Here is a 19,698-nt window from a genome sequence, read left to right as displayed (position 1 = left end):
TAACATAATAGTGAGAGTTCAGTCCATAGTGGATCTAACATAATAGTGTGAGAGTCCAGTCCTTAGTGGATCTAACATCAAATAGTGAGAGTCCAGTCCATAGTGGATCTAACATGATAGTGTGAGAGTCCAGTCCTTAGTGGATCTAACATAAAATAGTGAGAGTCCAGTCCATAGTGGATCTAACATAATAGTGTGAGAGTCCAGTCCATAGTGGATCTAACATAATAGTGAGAGAGTCCAGTCCATAGTGGATCTAACATAATAGTGTGAGAGTCCAGTCCATAGTGGATCTAACATAATAGTGAGAGTCCAGTCCATAGTGGATCTAACATAATAGTGAGAGTTCAGTCCATAGTGGATCTAACATAATAGTGTGAGAGTCCAGTCCATAGTGGATCTAACATAATAGTGTGAGAGTCCAGTCCTTAGTGGATCTAACATAATAGTGTGAGAGTCCAGTCCATAGTGGATCTAACATAATAGTGTGAGAGTCCAGTCCATAGTGGATCTAACATAATAGTGTGAGAGTCCAGTCCATAGTGGATCTAACATAATAGTGTGAGAGTCCAGTCCTTAGTGGATCTAACATAATAGTGTGAGAGTCCAGTCCATAGTGGATCTAACATAATAGTGTGAGAGTCCAGTCCTTAGTGAATCTAACATAATAGTGTGAGAGTCCAGTCCATAGTGGATCTAACATAATAGTGTGAGAGTCCAGTCCTTAGTGGATCTAACATAATAGTGTGAGAGTCCAGTCCATAGTGGATCTAACATAATAGTGAGAGTCCAGTCCATAGTGGATCTAACATAATAGTGAGAGTTCAGTCCATAGTGGATCTAACATAATAGTGAGAGTCCAGTCCATAGTGGATCTAACATAATAGTGAGAGTTCAGTCCATAGTAGATCTAGATAATAGTGTGAGAGTCCAGTCCATAGTGGATCTAACATAAAATTGTGAGAGTCCAGTCCATAGTGGATCTAACATAATAGTGTGAGAGTCCAGTCCATAGTGGATCTAACATAATAATGTGAGAGTCCAGTCCATAGTGGATCTAACATAATAGTGTGAGAGTCCAGTCCATAGTGGATCTAACATAATAGTGAGAGTCCAGTCCATAGTGGATCTAACATAATATTGTGAGAGTCCAGTCCATAGTGGATCTAACATAATAGTGTGAGAGTCCAGTCCATAGTGGATCTAACATCAAATAGTGAGAGTCCAGTCCATAGTGGATCTAACATAATAGTGTGAGAGTCCAGTCCTTAGTGGATCTAACATAAAATACTGAGAGTCCAGTCCATAGTGGATCTAACATAATAGTGTGAGAGTCCAGTCCATAGTGGATCTAACATAATAGTGAGAGAGTCCAGTCCATAGTGGATCTAACATAATAGTGTGAGAGTCCAGTCCATAGTGGATCTAACATAATAGTGAGAGTCCAGTCCATAGTGGATCTAACATAATAGTGAGAGTTCAGTCCATAGTGGATCTAACATAATAGTGTGAGAGTCCAGTCCTTAGTGGATCTAACATCAAATAGTGAGATTCCAGTCCATAGTGGATCTAACATAAAATAGTGACAGTCCAGTCCATAGTGGATCTAACATAATAGTGAGAGAGTCCAGTCCATAGTGGATCTAACATAATAGTGTGAGAGTCCAGTCCATAGTGGATCTAACACAATAGTGTGAGAGTCCAGTCCATAGTGGATCTAACATAATAGTGAGAGAGTCCAGTCCATAGTGGATCTAACATAATAGTGTGAGAGTCCAGTCCATAGTGGATCTAACATAATAGTGAGAGTCCAGTCCATAGTGGATCTAACATAATAGTGAGAGTTCAGTCCATAGTGGATCTAACATAATAGTGTGAGAGTCCAGTCCATAGTGGATCTAACATAATAGTGTGAGAGTCCAGTCCTTAGTGGATCTAACATAATAGTGTGAGAGTCCAGTCCATAGTGGATCTAACATAATAGTGTGAGAGTCCAGTCCATAGTGGATCTAACATAATAGTGTGAGAGTCCAGTCCTTAGTGGATCTAACATAATAGTGTGAGAGTCCAGTCCATAGTGGATCTAACATAATAGTGTGAGAGTCCAGTCCTTAGTGAATCTAACATAATAGTGTGAGAGTCCAGTCCATAGTGGATCTAACATAATAGTGTGAGAGTCCAGTCCTTAGTGGATCTAACATAATAGTGTGAGAGTCCAGTCCATAGTGGATCTAACATAATAGTGAGAGTCCAGTCCATAGTAGATCTAACATAATAGTGAGAGTTCAGTCCATAGTGGATCTAACATAATAGTGAGAGTCCAGTCCATAGTGGATCTAACATAATAGTGAGAGTTCAGTCCATAGTAGATCTAGATAATAGTGTGAGAGTCCAGTCCATAGTGGATCTAACATAAAATTGTGAGAGTCCAGTCCATAGTGGATCTAACATAATAGTGTGAGAGTCCAGTCCATAGTGGATCTAACATAATAATGTGAGAGTCCAGTCCATAGTGGATCTAACATAATAGTGTGAGAGTCCAGTCCATAGTGGATCTAACACAATAGTGTGAGAGTCCAGTCCATAGTGGATCTAACATAATAGTGTGAGAGTCCAGTCCATAGTGGATCTAACATAATAGTGAGAGTCCAGTCCATAGTAGATCTAACATAATAGTGAGAGTCCAGTCCATAGTGGATCTAACATAATAGTGTGAGAGTCCAGTCCTTAGTGGATCTAACATAAAATTGTGAGAGTCCAGTCCATAGTGGATCTAACATAAAATTGTGAGGGTCCAGTCCGTAGTGGATCTAACATAATAGTGAGAGTCCAGTCCATAGTGGATCTAACATAATAGTGTGAGAGTCCAGTCCATAGTGGATCTAACAAAATAGTGAAAGTCACAAACAAAAACACACCATTTCAGTCCTCTGCTTTTGAAAAAAACTATTGAACGCCAACGGCATCGTTTTATAAGCCGCAGGGTTCAAAGTGTAGGAGAAAAAAGTAACATTTTCTAAAATGTAGTGGGTGCGGATTGTACACCGGTGCGCTCTATAGTCTGGAAAATATGGTAATGTTCGCTCAGAGGTGCCGGCGCAAAAGTTGAGTGTTAGGGTGCTTGAATCACCAAAATGATTCCCGAGCGCGGCCACCGCTGCTGCTCACTGCTGCTGCTCACTGCTCCCCTCACCTCCCAGGGGGTGGAACAAGGGATGGGTCAAATGCAGAGGGTAATTTTGCCACACCTAGTGTGTGTGTGTGACTATCAGTGGCACTTTTAACCTTAACTTTAAAATAGTGTGAGAGTCCAGTCCATAGTGGATCTAACATAATAGTGTGAGAGTCCAGTCCTTAGTGGATCTAACATAAAATAGTGAGAGTCCAGTCCATAGTGGATCTAACATAATAGTGTGAGAGTCCAGTCCTTAGTGGATCTAACATAAAATAGTGAGAGTCCAGTCCATAGTGGGTCTAACATAATAGTGTGAGAGTCCAGTCCTTAGTGGATCTAACATAAAATAGTGAGAGTCCAGTCCATAGTGGATCTAACATAATAGTGTGAGAGTCCAGTCCTTAGTGGATCTAACATAAAATAGTGAGAGTCCAGTCCATAGTGGATCTAACATAATAGTGTGAGAGTCCAGTCCATAGTGGATCTAACATAATAGTGAGAGAGTCCAGTCCATAGTGGATCTAACATACTAGTGTGAGAGTCCAGTCCATAGTGGATCTAACATAATAGTGTGAGAGTCCAGTCCTTAGTGGATCTAACATCAAATAGTGAGAGTCCAGTCCATAGTGGATCTAACATAATAGTGTGAGAGTCCAGTCCTTAGTGGATCTAACATAAAATAGTGAGAGTCCAGTCCATAGTGGATCTAACATAATAGTGTGAGAGTCCAGTCCATAGTGGATCTAACATAATAGTGAGAGAGTCCAGTCCATAGTGGATCTAACATAATAGTGTGAGAGTCCAGTCCATAGTGGATCTAACATAATAGGGAGAGTCCAGTCCATAGTGGATCTAACATAATAGTGAGAGTTCAGTCCATAGTGGATCTAACATAATAGTGTGAGAGTCCAGTCCTTAGTGGATCTAACATCAAATAGTGAGAGTCCAGTCCATAGTGGATCTAACATGATCGTGTGATAGTCCAGTCCTTAGTGGATCTAACATAAAATAGTGAGAGTCCAGTCCATAGTGGATCTAACATAATAGTGTGAGAGTCCAGTCCATAGTGGATCTAACATAATAGTGAGAGAGTCCAGTCCATAGTGGATCTAACATAATAGTGTGAGAGTCCAGTCCATAGTGGATCTAACATAATAGTGAGAGTCCAGTCCATAGTGGATCTAACATAATAGTGAGAGTTCAGTCCATAGTGGATCTAACATAATAGTGTGAGAGTCCAGTCCATAGTGGATCTAACATAATAGTGTGAGAGTCCAGTCCTTAGTGGATCTAACATAATAGTGTGAGAGTCCAGTCCATAGTGGATCTAACATAATAGTGTGAGAGTCCAGTCCATAGTGGATCTAACATAATAGTGTGAGAGTCCAGTCCATAGTGGATCTAACATAATAGTGTGAGAGTCCAGTCCTTAGTGGATCTAACATAATAGTGTGAGAGTCCAGTCCATAGTGGATCTAACATAATAGTGAGAGTTCAGTCCATAGTGGATCTAACATAATAGTGAGAGTCCAGTCCATAGTGGATCTAACATAATAGTGAGAGTTCAGTCCATAGTAGATCTAGATAATAGTGTGAGAGTCCAGTCCATAGTGGATCTAACATAAAATTGTGAGAGTCCAGTCCATAGTGGATCTAACATAATAGTGTGAGAGTCCAGTCCATAGTGGATCTAACATAATAATGTGAGAGTCCAGTCCATAGTGGATCTAACATAATAGTGTGAGAGTCCAGTCCATAGTGGATCTAACATAATAGTGAGAGTCCAGTCCATAGTGGATCTAACATAATATTGTGAGAGTCCAGTCCATAGTGGATCTAACATAATATTGTGAGAGTCCAGTCCATAGTGGATCCAACATAATATTGTGAGAGTCCAGTCCATAGTGGATCTAACATAATAGTGTGAGAGTCCAGTCCATAGTGGATCTAACATAATAGTGTGAGAGTCCAGTCCTTAGTGGATCTAACATAATAGTGTGAGAGTCCAGTCCATAGTGGATCTAACATAATAGTGTGAGAGTCCAGTCCATAGTGGATCTAACATAATAGTGAGAGTCCAGTCCATAGTGGATCTAACATAATAGTGAGAGTTCAGTCCATAGTGGATCTAACATAATAGTGAGAGTCCAGTCCATAGTGGATCTAACATAATAGTGAGAGTTCAGTCCATAGTAGATCTAGATAATAGTGTGAGAGTCCAGTCCATAGTGGATCTAACATAAAATTGTGAGAGTCCAGTCCATAGTGGATCTAACATAATAGTGTGAGAGTCCAGTCCATAGTGGATCTAACATAATAGTGTGAGAGTCCAGTCCATAGTGGATCTAACATAATAGTGAGAGTCCAGTCCATAGTGGATCTAACATAATAGTGTGAGAGTCCAGTCCATAGTGGATCTAACATAATAGTGAGTGTCCGATGGCGAGCGCCTGGTGGCCGGGCCTGTCCCCATGGGGCCCGGCCGGGCACAGCCCGAAGAGGCAACATGGGTCCCCCCTCCAATGGGCTCACCACCCATAGCAGGGGCCATAGAGGTCGGGTGCAATGTGAGCTGGGCGGAAGCCGAGGGCAGGGCACTTGGCGGTCCGATCCTCGGCTACATAAGCTAGCTCTTGGGACGTGGAACGTCACCTCGCTGGGGGGGAAGGAGCCTGAGCTAGTGCGTGAGGTGGAGAAGTTCCGGCTAGATATAGTCGGACTCACTTCGACGCACAGCAAGGGCTCTGGAACCAGTTCTCTTGACAGGGGTTGGACTCTCTTCCATTCTGGCGTTGCCGGCAATGAGAGGCGACGGGCTGGGGTGGCAATTCTTGTTTCCCCTCGGCTCAAAGCCTGCACGTTGGAGTTCAACCCGGTGGACGAGAGGGTAGCCTCCCTCCGCCTTCGGGTGGGGGGACGGGTCCTGACTGTTGTTTGCGCTTACGCGCCCAACGGCAGTTCAGATTACCCACCCTTTTTGGATTCACTAGAGGGAGTACTGGAGAGTGCTCCCCCGGGTGATTCCCTCGTTCTACTGGGGGACTTCAACGCTCATGTTGGCAACGACAGTGAAACCTGGAGAGGCGTGATTGGGAAGAATGGCCGCCCGGATCTGAACCCGAGTGGTGTTTTGTTATTGGACTTTTGTGCTCGTCACGGATTGTCAATAACAAACACCATGTTCAAACATAAGGGTGTCCATATGTGCACTTGGCACCAGGACACCCTAGGCCGCAGTTCCATGATCGACTTTGTAGTTGTGTCATCGGATTTGCGGTCTCATGTTTTGGACACCCGGGTGAAGAGAGGGGCGGAGCTTTCTACCGATCACCACCTGGTGGTGAGTTGGCTGCGATGGTGGGGGAGGATGCCGGACAGACCTGGCAGGCCCAAACGCATTGTGAGGGTTTGCTGGGAACGCCTGGCAGAGTCTCCTGTCAGAGAGAGTTTCAATTCCCACCTCCGGAAGAACTTTGAACATGTCCCGAGGGAGGCGCTGGACATTGAGTCCGAGTGGACGATGTTCCGTACCTCTGTTGTCGAGGCGGCCGATTGGAGCTGTGGCCGCAAGGTAGTTGGTGCCTGTCGTGGCGGTAATCCTAGAACCCGTTGGTGGACACCGGCGGTGAGGGATGCCGTCAAGCTGAAGAAGGAGTCCTATCGGGTTCTTTTGGCTCATGGGACTCCTGACGCAGCAGACAGGTACCGACAGGCCAAGCGGTGTGCGGCTTCAGCGGTCGCGGAGGCAAAAACTCGGACATGGGAGGAGTTCGGTGAGGCCATGGAAAAAGACTTCCGGACGGCTTCGAAGCAATTCTGGACCACCATCCGCCGCCTCAGGAAGGGGAAGCAGTGCAGTGTCAACACCGTGTATGGTGGGGATGGTGCTCTGTTGACCTCGACTGCGGATGTTGTGGATCGGTGGAGAGAATACTTCGAAGACCTCCTCAATCCTACCAGCACGTCTTCCTATGAGGAAGCAGGGCCTGGGGAATCTGTGGTGGGCTCTCCTATTTCTGGGGCTGAGGTTGCCGAGGTAGTTAAAAAGCTCCTCGGTGGCAAGGCCCCGGGGGTGGATGAGATCCGCCCGGAGTTCCTTAAGGCTCTGGATGTTGTGGGGCTGTCTTGGTTGACAAGACTCTGCAACATCGCGTGGACATCGGGGGCGGTACCTCTGGATTGGCAGACCGGGGTGGTGGTTCCTCTCTTTAAGAAGGGGAACCGGAGGGTGTGTTCCAACTATCGTGGGATCACACTCCTCAGCCTTCCCGGTAAGGTCTATTCAGGTGTACTGGAGAGGAGGCTACGCCGGATAGTCGAACCTCGGATTCAGGAGGAACAGTGTGGTTTTCGTCCTGGTCGTGGAACTGTGGACCAGCTCTATACTCTCGGCAGGGTCCTTGAGGGTGCATGGGAGTTTGCCCAACCAGTCTACATGTGCTTTGTGGACTTGGAGAAGGCATTCGACCGTGTACCCGGGAAGTCCTGTGGGGAGTGCTCAGAGAGTATGGGGTAACGGACTGTCTTATTGTGGCGGTTCGCTCCCTGTATAATCGGTGTCAGAGCTTGGTCCGCATTGCCGGCAGTAAGTCGGACACATTTCCAGTGAGGGTTGGACTCCGCCAGGGCTGCCCTTTGTCACCGATTCTGTTCATAACCTTTATGGACAGAATTTCTAGGCGCAGTCAGGGCGTTGAGGGTATCTGGTTTGGTGGCTGCAGGATTAGGTCTCTGCTTTTTGCAGATGATGTGGTCCTGATGGCTTCATCTGGCCAAGATCTTCAGCTCTCACTGGATCGGTTCGCAGCCGAGTGTGAAGCGACTGGGATGGGAATCAGCACCTCCAAATCCGAGTCCATGGTTCTCGCCCGGAAAAGGGTGGAGTGCCATCTCCGGGTTGGGGAGGAGATCTTGCCCCAAGTGGAGGAGTTCAAGTACCTCGGAGTCTTGTTCACGAGTGAGGGAAGAGTGGATCGTGAGATCGACAGGCGGATCGGTGCGGCATCTTCAGTAATGCGGACGCTGTATCGATCCGTTGTGGTGAAGAAGGAGCTGAGCCAGAAGGCAAAGCTCTCGATTTACCGGTCGATCTACGTTCCCATCCTCACCTATGGTCATGAGCTTTGGGTCATGACCGAAAGGACAAGATCACGGGTACAAGCGGCCGAAATGAGTTTCCTCCGCCGGGTGGCGGGGCTCTCCCTTAGAGATAGGGTGAGAAGCTCTGTCATCCGGGGGGAGCTCAAAGTAAAGCCGCTGCTCCTCCATATCGAGAGGAGCCAGATGAGGTGGTTCGGGCATCTGGTCAGGATGCCACCCGAACGCCTCCCTCGGGAGGTGTTTCGGGCACGTCCGACCGGTAGGAGGCCACGGGGAAGACCCAGGACACTTTGGGAAGACTATGTATCCCGGCTGGCCTGGGAACGCCTCGGGATCCCCCGGGAGGAGCTGGACGAAGTGGCTGGGGAGAGGAAAGTCTGGGCTTCCCTGCTTAGGCTGCTGCCCCCGCGACCCGACCTCGGATAAGCGGAAGAAGATGGATGGATGGATGGACAGTCCATAGTGGATCTAACATAATATTGTGAGAGTCCAGTCCATAGTGGATCTAACATAATATTGTGAGAGTCCAGTCCATAGTGGATCCAACATAATATTGTGAGAGTCCAGTCCATAGTGGATCTAACATAATAGTGTGAGAGTCCAGTCCATAGTGGATCTAACATAATAGTGAGAGTCCAGTCCATAGTGGATCTAACATAATAGTGAGAGTCCAGTCCATAGTGGATCTAACATAATAGTGAGAGTCCAGTCCATAGTGGATCTAACATGATAGTGAGAGTCCAGTCCATAGTGGATCTAACATAATAGTGTGAGAGTCCAGTCCATAGTGGATCTAACAAAATAGTGAAAGTCACGAACAAAAACACACCATTTCAGTCCTCTGCTTTTGAAAAAAAACTATTGAACGCCAACGGCATCGTTTTATAAGCCGCAGGGTTCAAAGTGTAGGAAGAAAAGTAACATTTTCTCAAATGTAGTGGGTGCGGATTGTACACCGGTGGGCTCTATAGTCTGGAAAATATGGTAATGTTCGCTCAGAGGTGCCGGCGCAAAAGTTGAGTGTTAGGGTGCTTGAATCACCAAAATGATTCCCAAGCGCGGCCATCGCTGCTGCTCACTGCTCCCCTCACCTCCCAGGGGGTGGAGCAAAGGGATGGGTCAAACGCAGAGGGTCATTTCACCACACCTAGTGTGTGTGTGTGTGACTATCAGTGGCACTTTTAACCTTAACTTTAAAATAGTGTGAGAGTCCAGTCCATAGTGGATCTAACATAATAGTGAGAGTCCAGTCCATAGTGGATCTAGTTAATAGTGTGAGAGTCCAGTCCATAGTGGATCTAACATAATAGTGTGAGAGTCCAGTCCATAGTGGATCTAACATAATAGTGAGAGAGTCCAGTCCATAGTGGATCCAACATAATAGTGAGAGTCCAGTCCATAGTGGATCTAACATAATAGTGAGAGTCCAGTCCATAGTGGATCCAACATAATAGTGAGAGTCCAGTCCATAGTGGATCTAACATAATAGTGAGAGTCCAGTCCATAGTGGATCTAACATAATAGTGTGAGAGTCCAGTCCATAGTGGATCTAACATAATAGTGTGAGTCCAGTCCATAGTGGATCTAACATAATACTGTGAGAGTCCAGTCCATAGTGGATCTAACATAATAGTGAGAGTCCAGTCCATAGTGGATCTAACATAATAGTGTGAGAGTCCAGTCCATAGTGGATCTAACATAATAGTGAGAGTCCAGTCCATAGTGGATCCAACATAATAGTGAGAGTCCAGTCCATAGTGGATCTAACATAATAGTGAGAGTCCAGTCCATAGTGGATCTAACATAATACTGTGAGAGTCCAGTCCATAGTGGATCTAACATAATAGTGAGAGTCCAGTCCATAGTGGATCTAACATAATAGTGTGAGAGTCCAGTCCATAGTGGATCTAACATAATAGTGTGAGAGTCCAGTCCATAGTGGATCTAACATAATAGTGAGAGTCCAGTCCATAGTGGATCCAACATAATAGTGAGAGTCCAGTCCACAGTGGATCTAACATAATAGTGAGAGTCCAGTCCATAGTGGATCTAACATAATACTGTGAGAGTCCAGTCCATAGTGGATCTAACATAATAGTGAGAGTCCAGTCCATAGTGGATCTAACATAATACTGTGAGAGTCCAGTCCATAGTGGATCTAACATAATAGTGAGAGTCCAGTCCATAGTGGATCTAACATAATAGTGTGAGAGTCCAGTCCATAGTGGATCTAACATAATAGTGAGAGTCCAGTCCATAGTGGATCCAACATAATAGTGAGAGTCCAGTCCATAGTGGATCTAACATAATAGTGAGAGTCCAGTCCATAGTGGATCTAACATAATAGTGAGAGTCCAGTCCATAGTGGATCCAACATAATAGTGAGAGTCCAGTCCATAGTGGATCTAACATAATAGTGAGAGTCCAGTCCATAGTGGATCTAACATAATAGTGTGAGAGTCCAGTCCATAGTGGATCTAACATAATAGTGTGAGTCCAGTCCATAGTGGATCTAACATAATACTGTGAGAGTCCAGTCCATAGTGGATCTAACATAATAGTGAGAGTCCAGTCCATAGTGGATCTAACATAATAGTGTGAGAGTCCAGTCCATAGTGGATCTAACATAATAGTGAGAGTCCAGTCCATAGTGGATCTAACATAATAGTGAGAGTCCAGTCCATAGTGGATCTAACATAATAGTGAGAGTCCAGTCCATAGTGGATCCAACATAATAGTGAGAGTCCAGTCCATAGTGGATCTAACATAATAGTGAGAGTCCAGTCCATAGTGGATCTAACATAATAGTGTGAGAGTCCAGTCCATAGTGGATCTGACATAATAGTGTGAGAGTCCAGTCCATAGTGGATCTAACATAATAGTGAGAGTCCAGTCCATAGTGGATCTAACAAAATAGTGAAAGTCACGAACAAAAACACACCATTTCAGTCCTCTGCTTTTGAAAAAAACTATTGAACGCCAACGGCATCGTTTTATAAGCCGCAGGGTTCAAAGTGTAGGGAAAAAAGTAACATTTTCTAAAATGTAGTGGGTGCGGATTGTACTATAGTCTGTAGTCTGGAAAATATGGTAATGTTCGCTCAGAGGTGCCGGCGCAAAAGCAAAAGTTGAGTGTTAGGGTGCTTGAATCACCAAAATGATTCCCGAGCGCGGCCACCGCTGCTGCTCACTGCTCCCCTCACCTCCCAGGGGGTGGAACAAGGGGATGGGTCAAACGCAGAGGGTCATTTCACCACACCTAGTGTGTGTGTGTGTGACTTTAACTTTAAAATAACCTCCCCATTCAAAAACCCCAGGAAAGATGCACAACAATGTGCGCTCTCATTGGCCGAGCCCGCAGCCAATCACAGCTCGGCAGTGCAAGGTGCCTTTTAGGTTATACCCAACCCCTAAATATGTGCGAGAAGGAGAGAGCGCAGCAGAGCTTCACCTCAGCTCTTTCCTCTGTTGTTGTTCCTCCCGCCGGAGCCAGCTTCTCCCAGTGAATACATCACGTGCGTCGCCTCGTCGCAGCCAGGACTAACGCGCCTCCACTGTGGACCACAGGCAAGCGGCGGCATCCGGATGCAGAGCACAGGATGCTTCTTACGCATTGATGCAGACTTGTGAGAGAGGCTCCGGCTTTGGCACACTTTAGAGGAGGCGACATTGTGGACGCACGGAAGTTGACGGAAGGATACAGGATGATCTTAGGTGAGAGACCACGTTTTCCTTTCAACTTTTTTGCTGGGCAACTTTGACACACGTGATGCATCACAGCCTTGTAAACAATGGAAGAGAATCCATGCATAACACTCATTTTCCAAAGGATTTTAGAGACAGATCCTTAATAAGATGGATAGTTCACTGACCTAACACAATCAGTAATTATATTCAACCTAATTAATATAATTATGATTACAAAGGCTGCGTCTGCAGTGGAAATGTGTGTTTTGCTTTATTTGGTATGGAACAACAAAAACAAAAAACATGAACACATTTAGCAGGTGTCTTTATGTTACAAAGCCCACCATCTCACCACGCCACGTTTCCACAGTAGCCCATATTTACTGTGAAATGTAAACGCCTCCAACATGTCGACCTTGCAGTGCTCGGTGAGTATCGTGTCGTATAGCGTGTCCTTACCATGACTCACGTTGCACATACCAGGAGGCTTGAAGGTCATCCTAGTTTCTTTTCCTTGTCTGAGGGGGGGGGGGGGGGGAGGGGGGAGGGGGGAGAGCGTTGCAGTATGCAACTTCACCACCAGTTGGCGTCAAAGTGCCGTTCCTTGCAACCACCATTTGTGTTTGATTAGATTAGATCAGTGTTTTTCAACCAGTGTGCCGTGAGATACAGTCTGGTGTGCCGTTGGAGATGATCTATCCATCCATCCATTTTCTACCGCTTATTCCCTTCGGGGTCGCGGGGGGGCGCTGGAGCCTATCTCAGCTACAATCGGGCGGAAGGCGGGGTACACCCTGGACAAGTCGCCACCTCATCGCAGGGCCAACACAGATAGACATAATATATATAATATATTAAATATATAAATAATATAAATATATTCTACATTTAAGTGCAGTCAAGAAGGAACATAACTTACTTTAGCTTTATTTACTTACTTTTTACCTTCTACTTTGTTTTTAACCTTCCATACTCCTTGTTTACCTTTCTATTTGACCTTGTATTTAACTTATTTTACTTTTATTTACTTGATTATTATTGATTATTTACTTCTATTTAACCTTTATATACCTTCTGTACTCCTTGTTTTACCTTTTTATTTACTTTATTTGACCATCTATTTAACAAATGTTACCTTTATCTTTCTTACTATTTAACATATTTTACTTCTATACTTTGTTTTACCTTTTTATTTACCTTTTAAGTTATTTCACGTTTAGTTACTTTATTTGACCTTATACTTAACTAATTTTACCGTTTAGTTACTGTTATTCCCTCCGAGGTCTTAATCAAGGCTCAAGTTGTTCCTTCTTCTCCCACAGACATTTAATTCAGCCACGCCTTCTTCTCGTTAACAACGATGCCAAAATAATGCCGTCAGAACTAAATTAGAAAAACAGAACTTACAATTAGTCTGACACCAAATAAAATGATCTAATTCCACATATTTGGGTTGAAAACATTTTTTGCAAACCAGTAATTATAGTCTGCAAATGATGTGTTGTTGTTGAGTGTCGGTGCTGTCTAGAGCTCGGCAGAGTAACCGTGTAATACTCTTCCATATCAGTAGGTGGCAGCAGGTTGCTAATTGCTTTGTAAATGCAGGTAAAAAGGTGTCTGATGCTAAAACAAAAAAAAAACAAAAGGTAAGTGCCCTTAAGGAAAGGCATTGAAGCCATACTGCCAACTTTGAGACCTCCGATTTCGGGAGGTGGGGGGTAGTCGGGGGTGGGGGCGGGGGGCGTGGTTGGGGGCGTGGTTAAGAAATATATATATAAGAAATACTTGACTTTCAGTGAATTCTAGCTATATATATATATATATATATATATATATATATTTATTTATTTATTTATTACATATATATATATATATACAGGTAAAAGCCAGTAAATTAGAATATTTTGAAAAACTTGATTTATTTCAGTAATTGCATTCAAAAGGTGTAACTTGTACATTATATTTATTCATTGCACACAGACTGATGCATTCAAATGTTTATTTCATTTAATTTTGATGATTTGAAGCGGCAACAAATGAAAATCCAAAATTCCGTGTGTCACAAAATTAGAATATTACTTAAGGCTAATACAAAAAAGGGATTTTTAGAAATGTTGGCCAACTGAAAAGTATGAAAATGAAAAATATGAGCATGTACAATACTCAATACTTGGTTGGAGCTCCTTTTGCCTCAATTACTGCGTTAATGCGGCGTGGCATGGAGTCGATGAGTTTCTGGCACTGCTCAGGTGTTATGAGAGCCCAGGTTGCTCTGATAGTGGCCTTCAACTCTTCTGCGTTTTTGGGTCTGGCATTCTGCATCTTCCTTTTCACAATACCCCACAGATTTTCTATGGGGCTAAGGTCAGGGGAGTTGGCGGGCCAATTTAGAACAGAAATACCATGGTCCGTAAACCAGGCACGGGTAGATTTTGCGCTGTGTGCAGGCGCCAAGTCCTGTTGGAACTTGAAATCTCCATCTCCATAGAGCAGGTCAGCAGCAGGAAGCATGAAGTGCTCTAAAACTTGCTGGTAGACGGCTGCGTTGACCCTGGATCTCAGGAAACAGAGTGGACCGACACCAGCAGATGACATGGCACCCCAAACCATCACCCAACCATGCAAATTTTGCATTTCCTTTGGAAATCGAGGTCCCAGAGTCTGGAGGAAGACAGGAGAGGCACAGGATCCACGTTGCCTGAAGTCTAGTGTAAAGTTTCCACCATCAGTGATGGTTTGGGGTGCCATGTCATCTGCTGGTGTCGGTCCACTCTGTTTCCTGAGATCCAGGGTCAACGCAGCCGTCTACCAGCAAGTTTTAGAGCACTTCATGCTTCCTGCTGCTGACCTGCTCTATGGAGATGGAGATTTCAAGTTCCAACAGGACTTGGCGCCTGCACACAGCGCAAAATCTACCCGTGCCTGGTTTACGGACCATGGTATTTCTGTTCTAAATTGGCCCGCCAACTCCCCTGACCTTAGCCCCATAGAAAATCTGTGGGGTATTGTGAAAAGGAAGATGCAGAATGCCAGACCCAAAAACGCAGAAGAGTTGAAGGCCACTATCAGAGCAACCTGGGCTCTCATAACACCTGAGCAGTGCCAGAAACCCATCGACTCCATGCCACGCCGCATTAACGCAGTAATTGAGGCAAAAGGAGCTCCAACCAAGTATTGAGTATTGTACATGCTCATATTTTTCATTTTCATACTTTTCAGTTGGCCAACATTTCTAAAAATCCCTTTTTTGTATTAGCCTTAAGTAATATTCTAATTTTGTGACACACGGAATTTTGGATTTTCATTTGTTGCCACTTCAAATCATCAAAATTAAATGAAATAGACATTTGAATGCATCAGTCTGTGTGCAATGAATAAATATAATGTACAAGTTACACCTTTTGAATGCAATTACTGAAATAAATCAAGTTTTTCAAAATATTCTAATTTACTGGCTTTTACCTGTATATACACACACATACCACTCATCTACTCATTGTTGAGTTAAGGGTTGAATTGTCCATCCTTGTTCTATTCTCTGTCACTATTTTTCTAACCATGCTGAACTCTGATGATGCATAACGTGATTGGGCAGGTATGCTGGTTATATTGTGGGTTAGCGGACTCAGGTCCTCATGGACCTGAGTCCGCCTGAATTTCGGGAGATTTTCGGGAGAAAATTTGTCCCGGGAGGTTTTCGGGAGAGGCGCTGAATTTCGGGAGTCTACCGGAAAATCCGGGAGGGTTGGCAAGTATGCTTTTAACTGTCAACTGAGTTTATGATTTCTGCTGGTGGTGTGCCTCCGCATTTTTTCAACGCAAAAAATGTGCCTCGGCTCAAAAAAGGTTGAAAAACACTGGATTAGATTATGTTGTCTGTCTGTCTGTGTTGTCCCTGCGATGAGGTGGCGACTTGTCCAGGGTGTAAAACGCCTTCCGCCCGAATGCAGCTGAGATAGGCTCCAGTGACCCCCCGCCACCCCGAAAGGGACAAGCGGTAGAAAATGGATGGATGGATAGATTAGATTAGCTCAGGGATATCAAAGTCAAGGCTGAATGAATGATTTATGGCCCCCAGGGATGATATTTGATTAGTATTAGAACCGGCCCGCAGGCCACAGGCGCCTGCTGCTGTTTTGCACGCACCAATACTCCATCAGTGTTGGCGCTAGGAATTTTCAAAATGGGGTCCCGGGAACCCCATCAAGTCATAAAAATTATGTCCCACAGTAAATTTTTGGGGTCCCACTTTTTTGTAACTGTATTGAAAACAAATGATAATGTATGCGTTATCCTGTTATATCTCACATTCTATATTGTGTTTTGGAAAAAGGTTGTCATAAACGTTAATTCATTCTAAAAAATAATACAAAAGAAAACACATTTTTATGCATATGTAAATGTATTCAGTTATAAACGTTCATTCACTTTCTTCTTTCCTTCATGGATCTAAACTTTAACCCTGCCGGTATTTTTTTCTATATTTTTATTGTCATATTTTCAGAATATGCTTGTTCTATTTTTGGCCAAAGTAAGACAAAGAAAACAATCTGAAGTTTTCTTTATTTTTTAGTTTTAATGCCAGGATTTTAATAGTCCGGCCCGCGTGTGCACAGATTTTCAAATGTCTATTATTGCTGTTGGCTTTTATCAAATACATTTCCCCAAAAAATGCGACTTATACTCCAGTGCGACTTATATATGTTTTTTTCCTTCTTTATTATGCATTTTCGGCCGGTGCGACTTATACTCCGGAGCGACTTATACTCGGAAAAATACGGTATATATATATATATATATATATATATATATATATATATATATATATATATATATATATATATATATATATATATATATATATATATATATATATATATACACACACACACAATATATCATACCTGCCAACCCTCCCGGATTTTCCGGGAGACTCCCGAAATTCAGCGTCTCTCCCGAAAACCTCCCGGGACAAATTTTCTCCCGAAAATCTCCCAAAGTTCAGGCGGAGCTGGAAGCCACGTCCCTTCCAGCTCCATGCGGACCTGAGTGACGTGTCAACAGCCTGTATTCACGTCCGCTTTCCCACAATATAAACAGCGTACCTGCCCAATCACGTTATAACTGTAGAATGATGGAGGGCGAGTTCTTGGTTTCTTATGTGGGTTTATTGTTAGGCAGTTTCATTAACGTCCTCCCAGCGCGGTAACAACACACAACAACAGCAGTCACGTTTTATTCTACCGTAAAGCAGTTCGTCTGCCGTAAACAGCAATGTTGTTGTAATATATTGAGTAGGAGGCAATAAACAGGCGAGGTGATGAAGTACGTCTCTTTACTGTAGACTTCAGAACAGACTCACACACTTGACGTCAGGTGCGCAACACCACGTAAATCGTTGGCCAACCAAAAAGTAACCCCAGTACGCTATAGCCAACATTCACCAGGAGATGGCAACAGACAAACATAGATCACTCTATTACATTCCTCCCCTTTTAGAAATGTAGAAGTTACTCTCAATAAATAAACAACCCAACCAAAAAATGCAGCAGCTCAATTAAAAAACTGTACTCAAGCCACATTCTTTTTTTTCTTTTTTAGTACTGAACTCTTAACCCTCGTTTGTAAACAATAACATGCTTATTATACAAACAGTATTTGTACACCTTTAACACAGATTTTTATACTGTCTTCAGAGATTCAGTATTTTTGGTGGTACTCGAAACCTTTCTGGGTACCTGCGAAAGGGTGTTCAGTATGGTTGGAAAAATAGTGACAGAGAATAGAACAAGGATGGACAATTCAACCCTTAACTCAACAATGAGTAGATGAGTGTTATGTGTGTGTATATGTGTAAATAAATGAACACTGAAATTTAAGTATTTCTTTTATTTATATATATATATATTATATATATATATATATATATATTATTATATATATAATAATACAATAAATATAGCTAGAATTCACTGAAAGTCAAGTATTTCTTATATATATATATATATATATATATATTTATATGAAATACTTGACTTGGTGAATTCTAGCTGTAAATATACTCCTCCCCTCTTAGCCACGCCCCCCACCACGCCCCCGCCCCACCCCGACCACGCCCCCCACCTCCCGAAATCAGTGGTCTCAAGGTTGGCAAGTATGCAATATATATATATATATATATATATATATATATATATATATATATATATATATATATATATATATATATATTTTGTTGTGGGGCATCACAACAAAATGAGTCATAATAATGTGTTAATTCCACGACTGTATATATCGGTAAAGGTTGATATCGGAATCGGTAATTAAGAGTTGGACAATATCGGAATATCGGATATCGGCAAAAAAGCCATTATCGGACATCTCTACTTGTGACATCTCGTGGGCCAAACTGAACACGCCTGCGGGCCATAGTTTGGACACATTTAAGTCTAATCTGAGACACCAGCAAGAGCAAAACGGAGCAAATGTGTTGGATTTGGAGCACAAGGACAAGTGAATATTAGATCAGACTTACGGTGGTTTAGCCTCACACGAGAACGCTGACACGTCCTTTTTGTGCATCACCTTGAGAACATCTCTTCTCTGCACGTCTATCACGGGGAGCAAAGATCCACGCATTGAAAAGACGTGCTGAATATGACTCGTCTCCCTCGGTGCCGAGCAGCGTTTGGTGAATCTTGTGTGACTTTTTTTTTCATTTATTTATTTTTCTACAATGAATATTTCACGTCCGGAGCTTTGAGGTCTTTATTTATTTAAAATAAAAGCCCAAAACTTTTCCGCCTCTCAAGCACAGCCACCAATATCGACAGTGGAGGCCCACGCCATAAGCTGTTGTTGACATAACACAAACCCAAAATAGCCGTCGCTTGCACCTTTACTTACGATACTTCTGCTTTTTTTTTTCAAGCCAACACCAACACAGCCCTTTTTGTAGTTATTATTTTAACATTTTGATTTACTATACTTTTTCTTTAAAAGCTTCGCAGGCTTTCAAAACACCGCCGTTGCAATGCTGGTTTGATGTGTTGGAGCTCAATGTTTTATTTTCCCTTGTTGCGGGATGTTTGCAGAACATTCGAAACCATGATGAAATCCCACACAATCCACGCCATGTTTGTTTGCAGTGAGGTCTGGGGAGTAAAGGAGCGCTTGGTTTGCTCACCCTAACTCACCTACAGCACAGTGCGAGTAGGCTCTCCACATTGGAGCATTATATATTTTTTTGCCATTTTAGTCATCTTATCGAAGTTATCGGTACGTTGTCACAATTACTCATATCCACCCACTATATCCGGAAAGTATTCACAGGGCTTCACTTTTTTCCCACATTTTGTTATTGTCAGGTTCAAACACTGATGACATCTATTAAACAAGACAAGAGGCAAAGAATTAAACAGGGACAGAATTCAATTTGGACTCAATATATTGAGGAGAGTCGCCCGGACATTGTATCCTTCTACAATCTCCAGCCCGCTCTGCCAAAAGATTGTATGCCTCCTTCTTTTATTTGGGACCCTCCCCGACCACATGGCCACGGCTGTTTCCAAAGGACAAAGGTCGCAAAAAGTTCACAGAAAAGGTCGTAAACAATTCACAGAAATGGTCAGTTCAAAAGGAGTTTGTAAAATAGTTCAAAAAGAGTTTGTCTGGAAATTGGGCAGATCCTGTCATCTCTCCGCTTTGAAGTCCTGGGGCCAGAACAACATCCTTCT

At 43.4% G+C, this 19,698-nt stretch overlaps 2 protein-coding genes across 2 annotated transcripts in view; one reads left to right on the top strand and one right to left on the bottom strand.

Moving 5' to 3' along the window:
- The window catches only part of LOC133617606 (uncharacterized), a 240,565-nt gene that overhangs the window by 90,571 nt on the left and 130,296 nt on the right, over positions 1-19,698 (bottom strand). The window lies entirely within an intron of this gene.
- LOC133617603 (zinc finger protein 385A-like) overlaps positions 11,819-19,698 on the top strand; it is a 110,652-nt gene continuing 102,772 nt past the window's right edge. Inside the window, exon 1 of the mRNA XM_061977682.2 lies at positions 11,819-11,989. Coding sequence (XP_061833666.1) covers positions 11,980-11,989 — 10 coding nt within the window. The 5' untranslated portion in view covers positions 11,819-11,979. The remainder of the gene's footprint in view (positions 11,990-19,698) is intronic.

The sequence above is a fragment of the Nerophis lumbriciformis genome, linkage group LG18, assembly GCF_033978685.3.
Source record: "Nerophis lumbriciformis linkage group LG18, RoL_Nlum_v2.1, whole genome shotgun sequence".
In the NCBI taxonomy this organism is placed as follows: domain Eukaryota; kingdom Metazoa; phylum Chordata; class Actinopteri; order Syngnathiformes; family Syngnathidae; genus Nerophis; species Nerophis lumbriciformis.
Note: the sequence above shows the minus strand (reverse complement) of the source record. Positions and strands in the feature narration are given on the sequence as shown.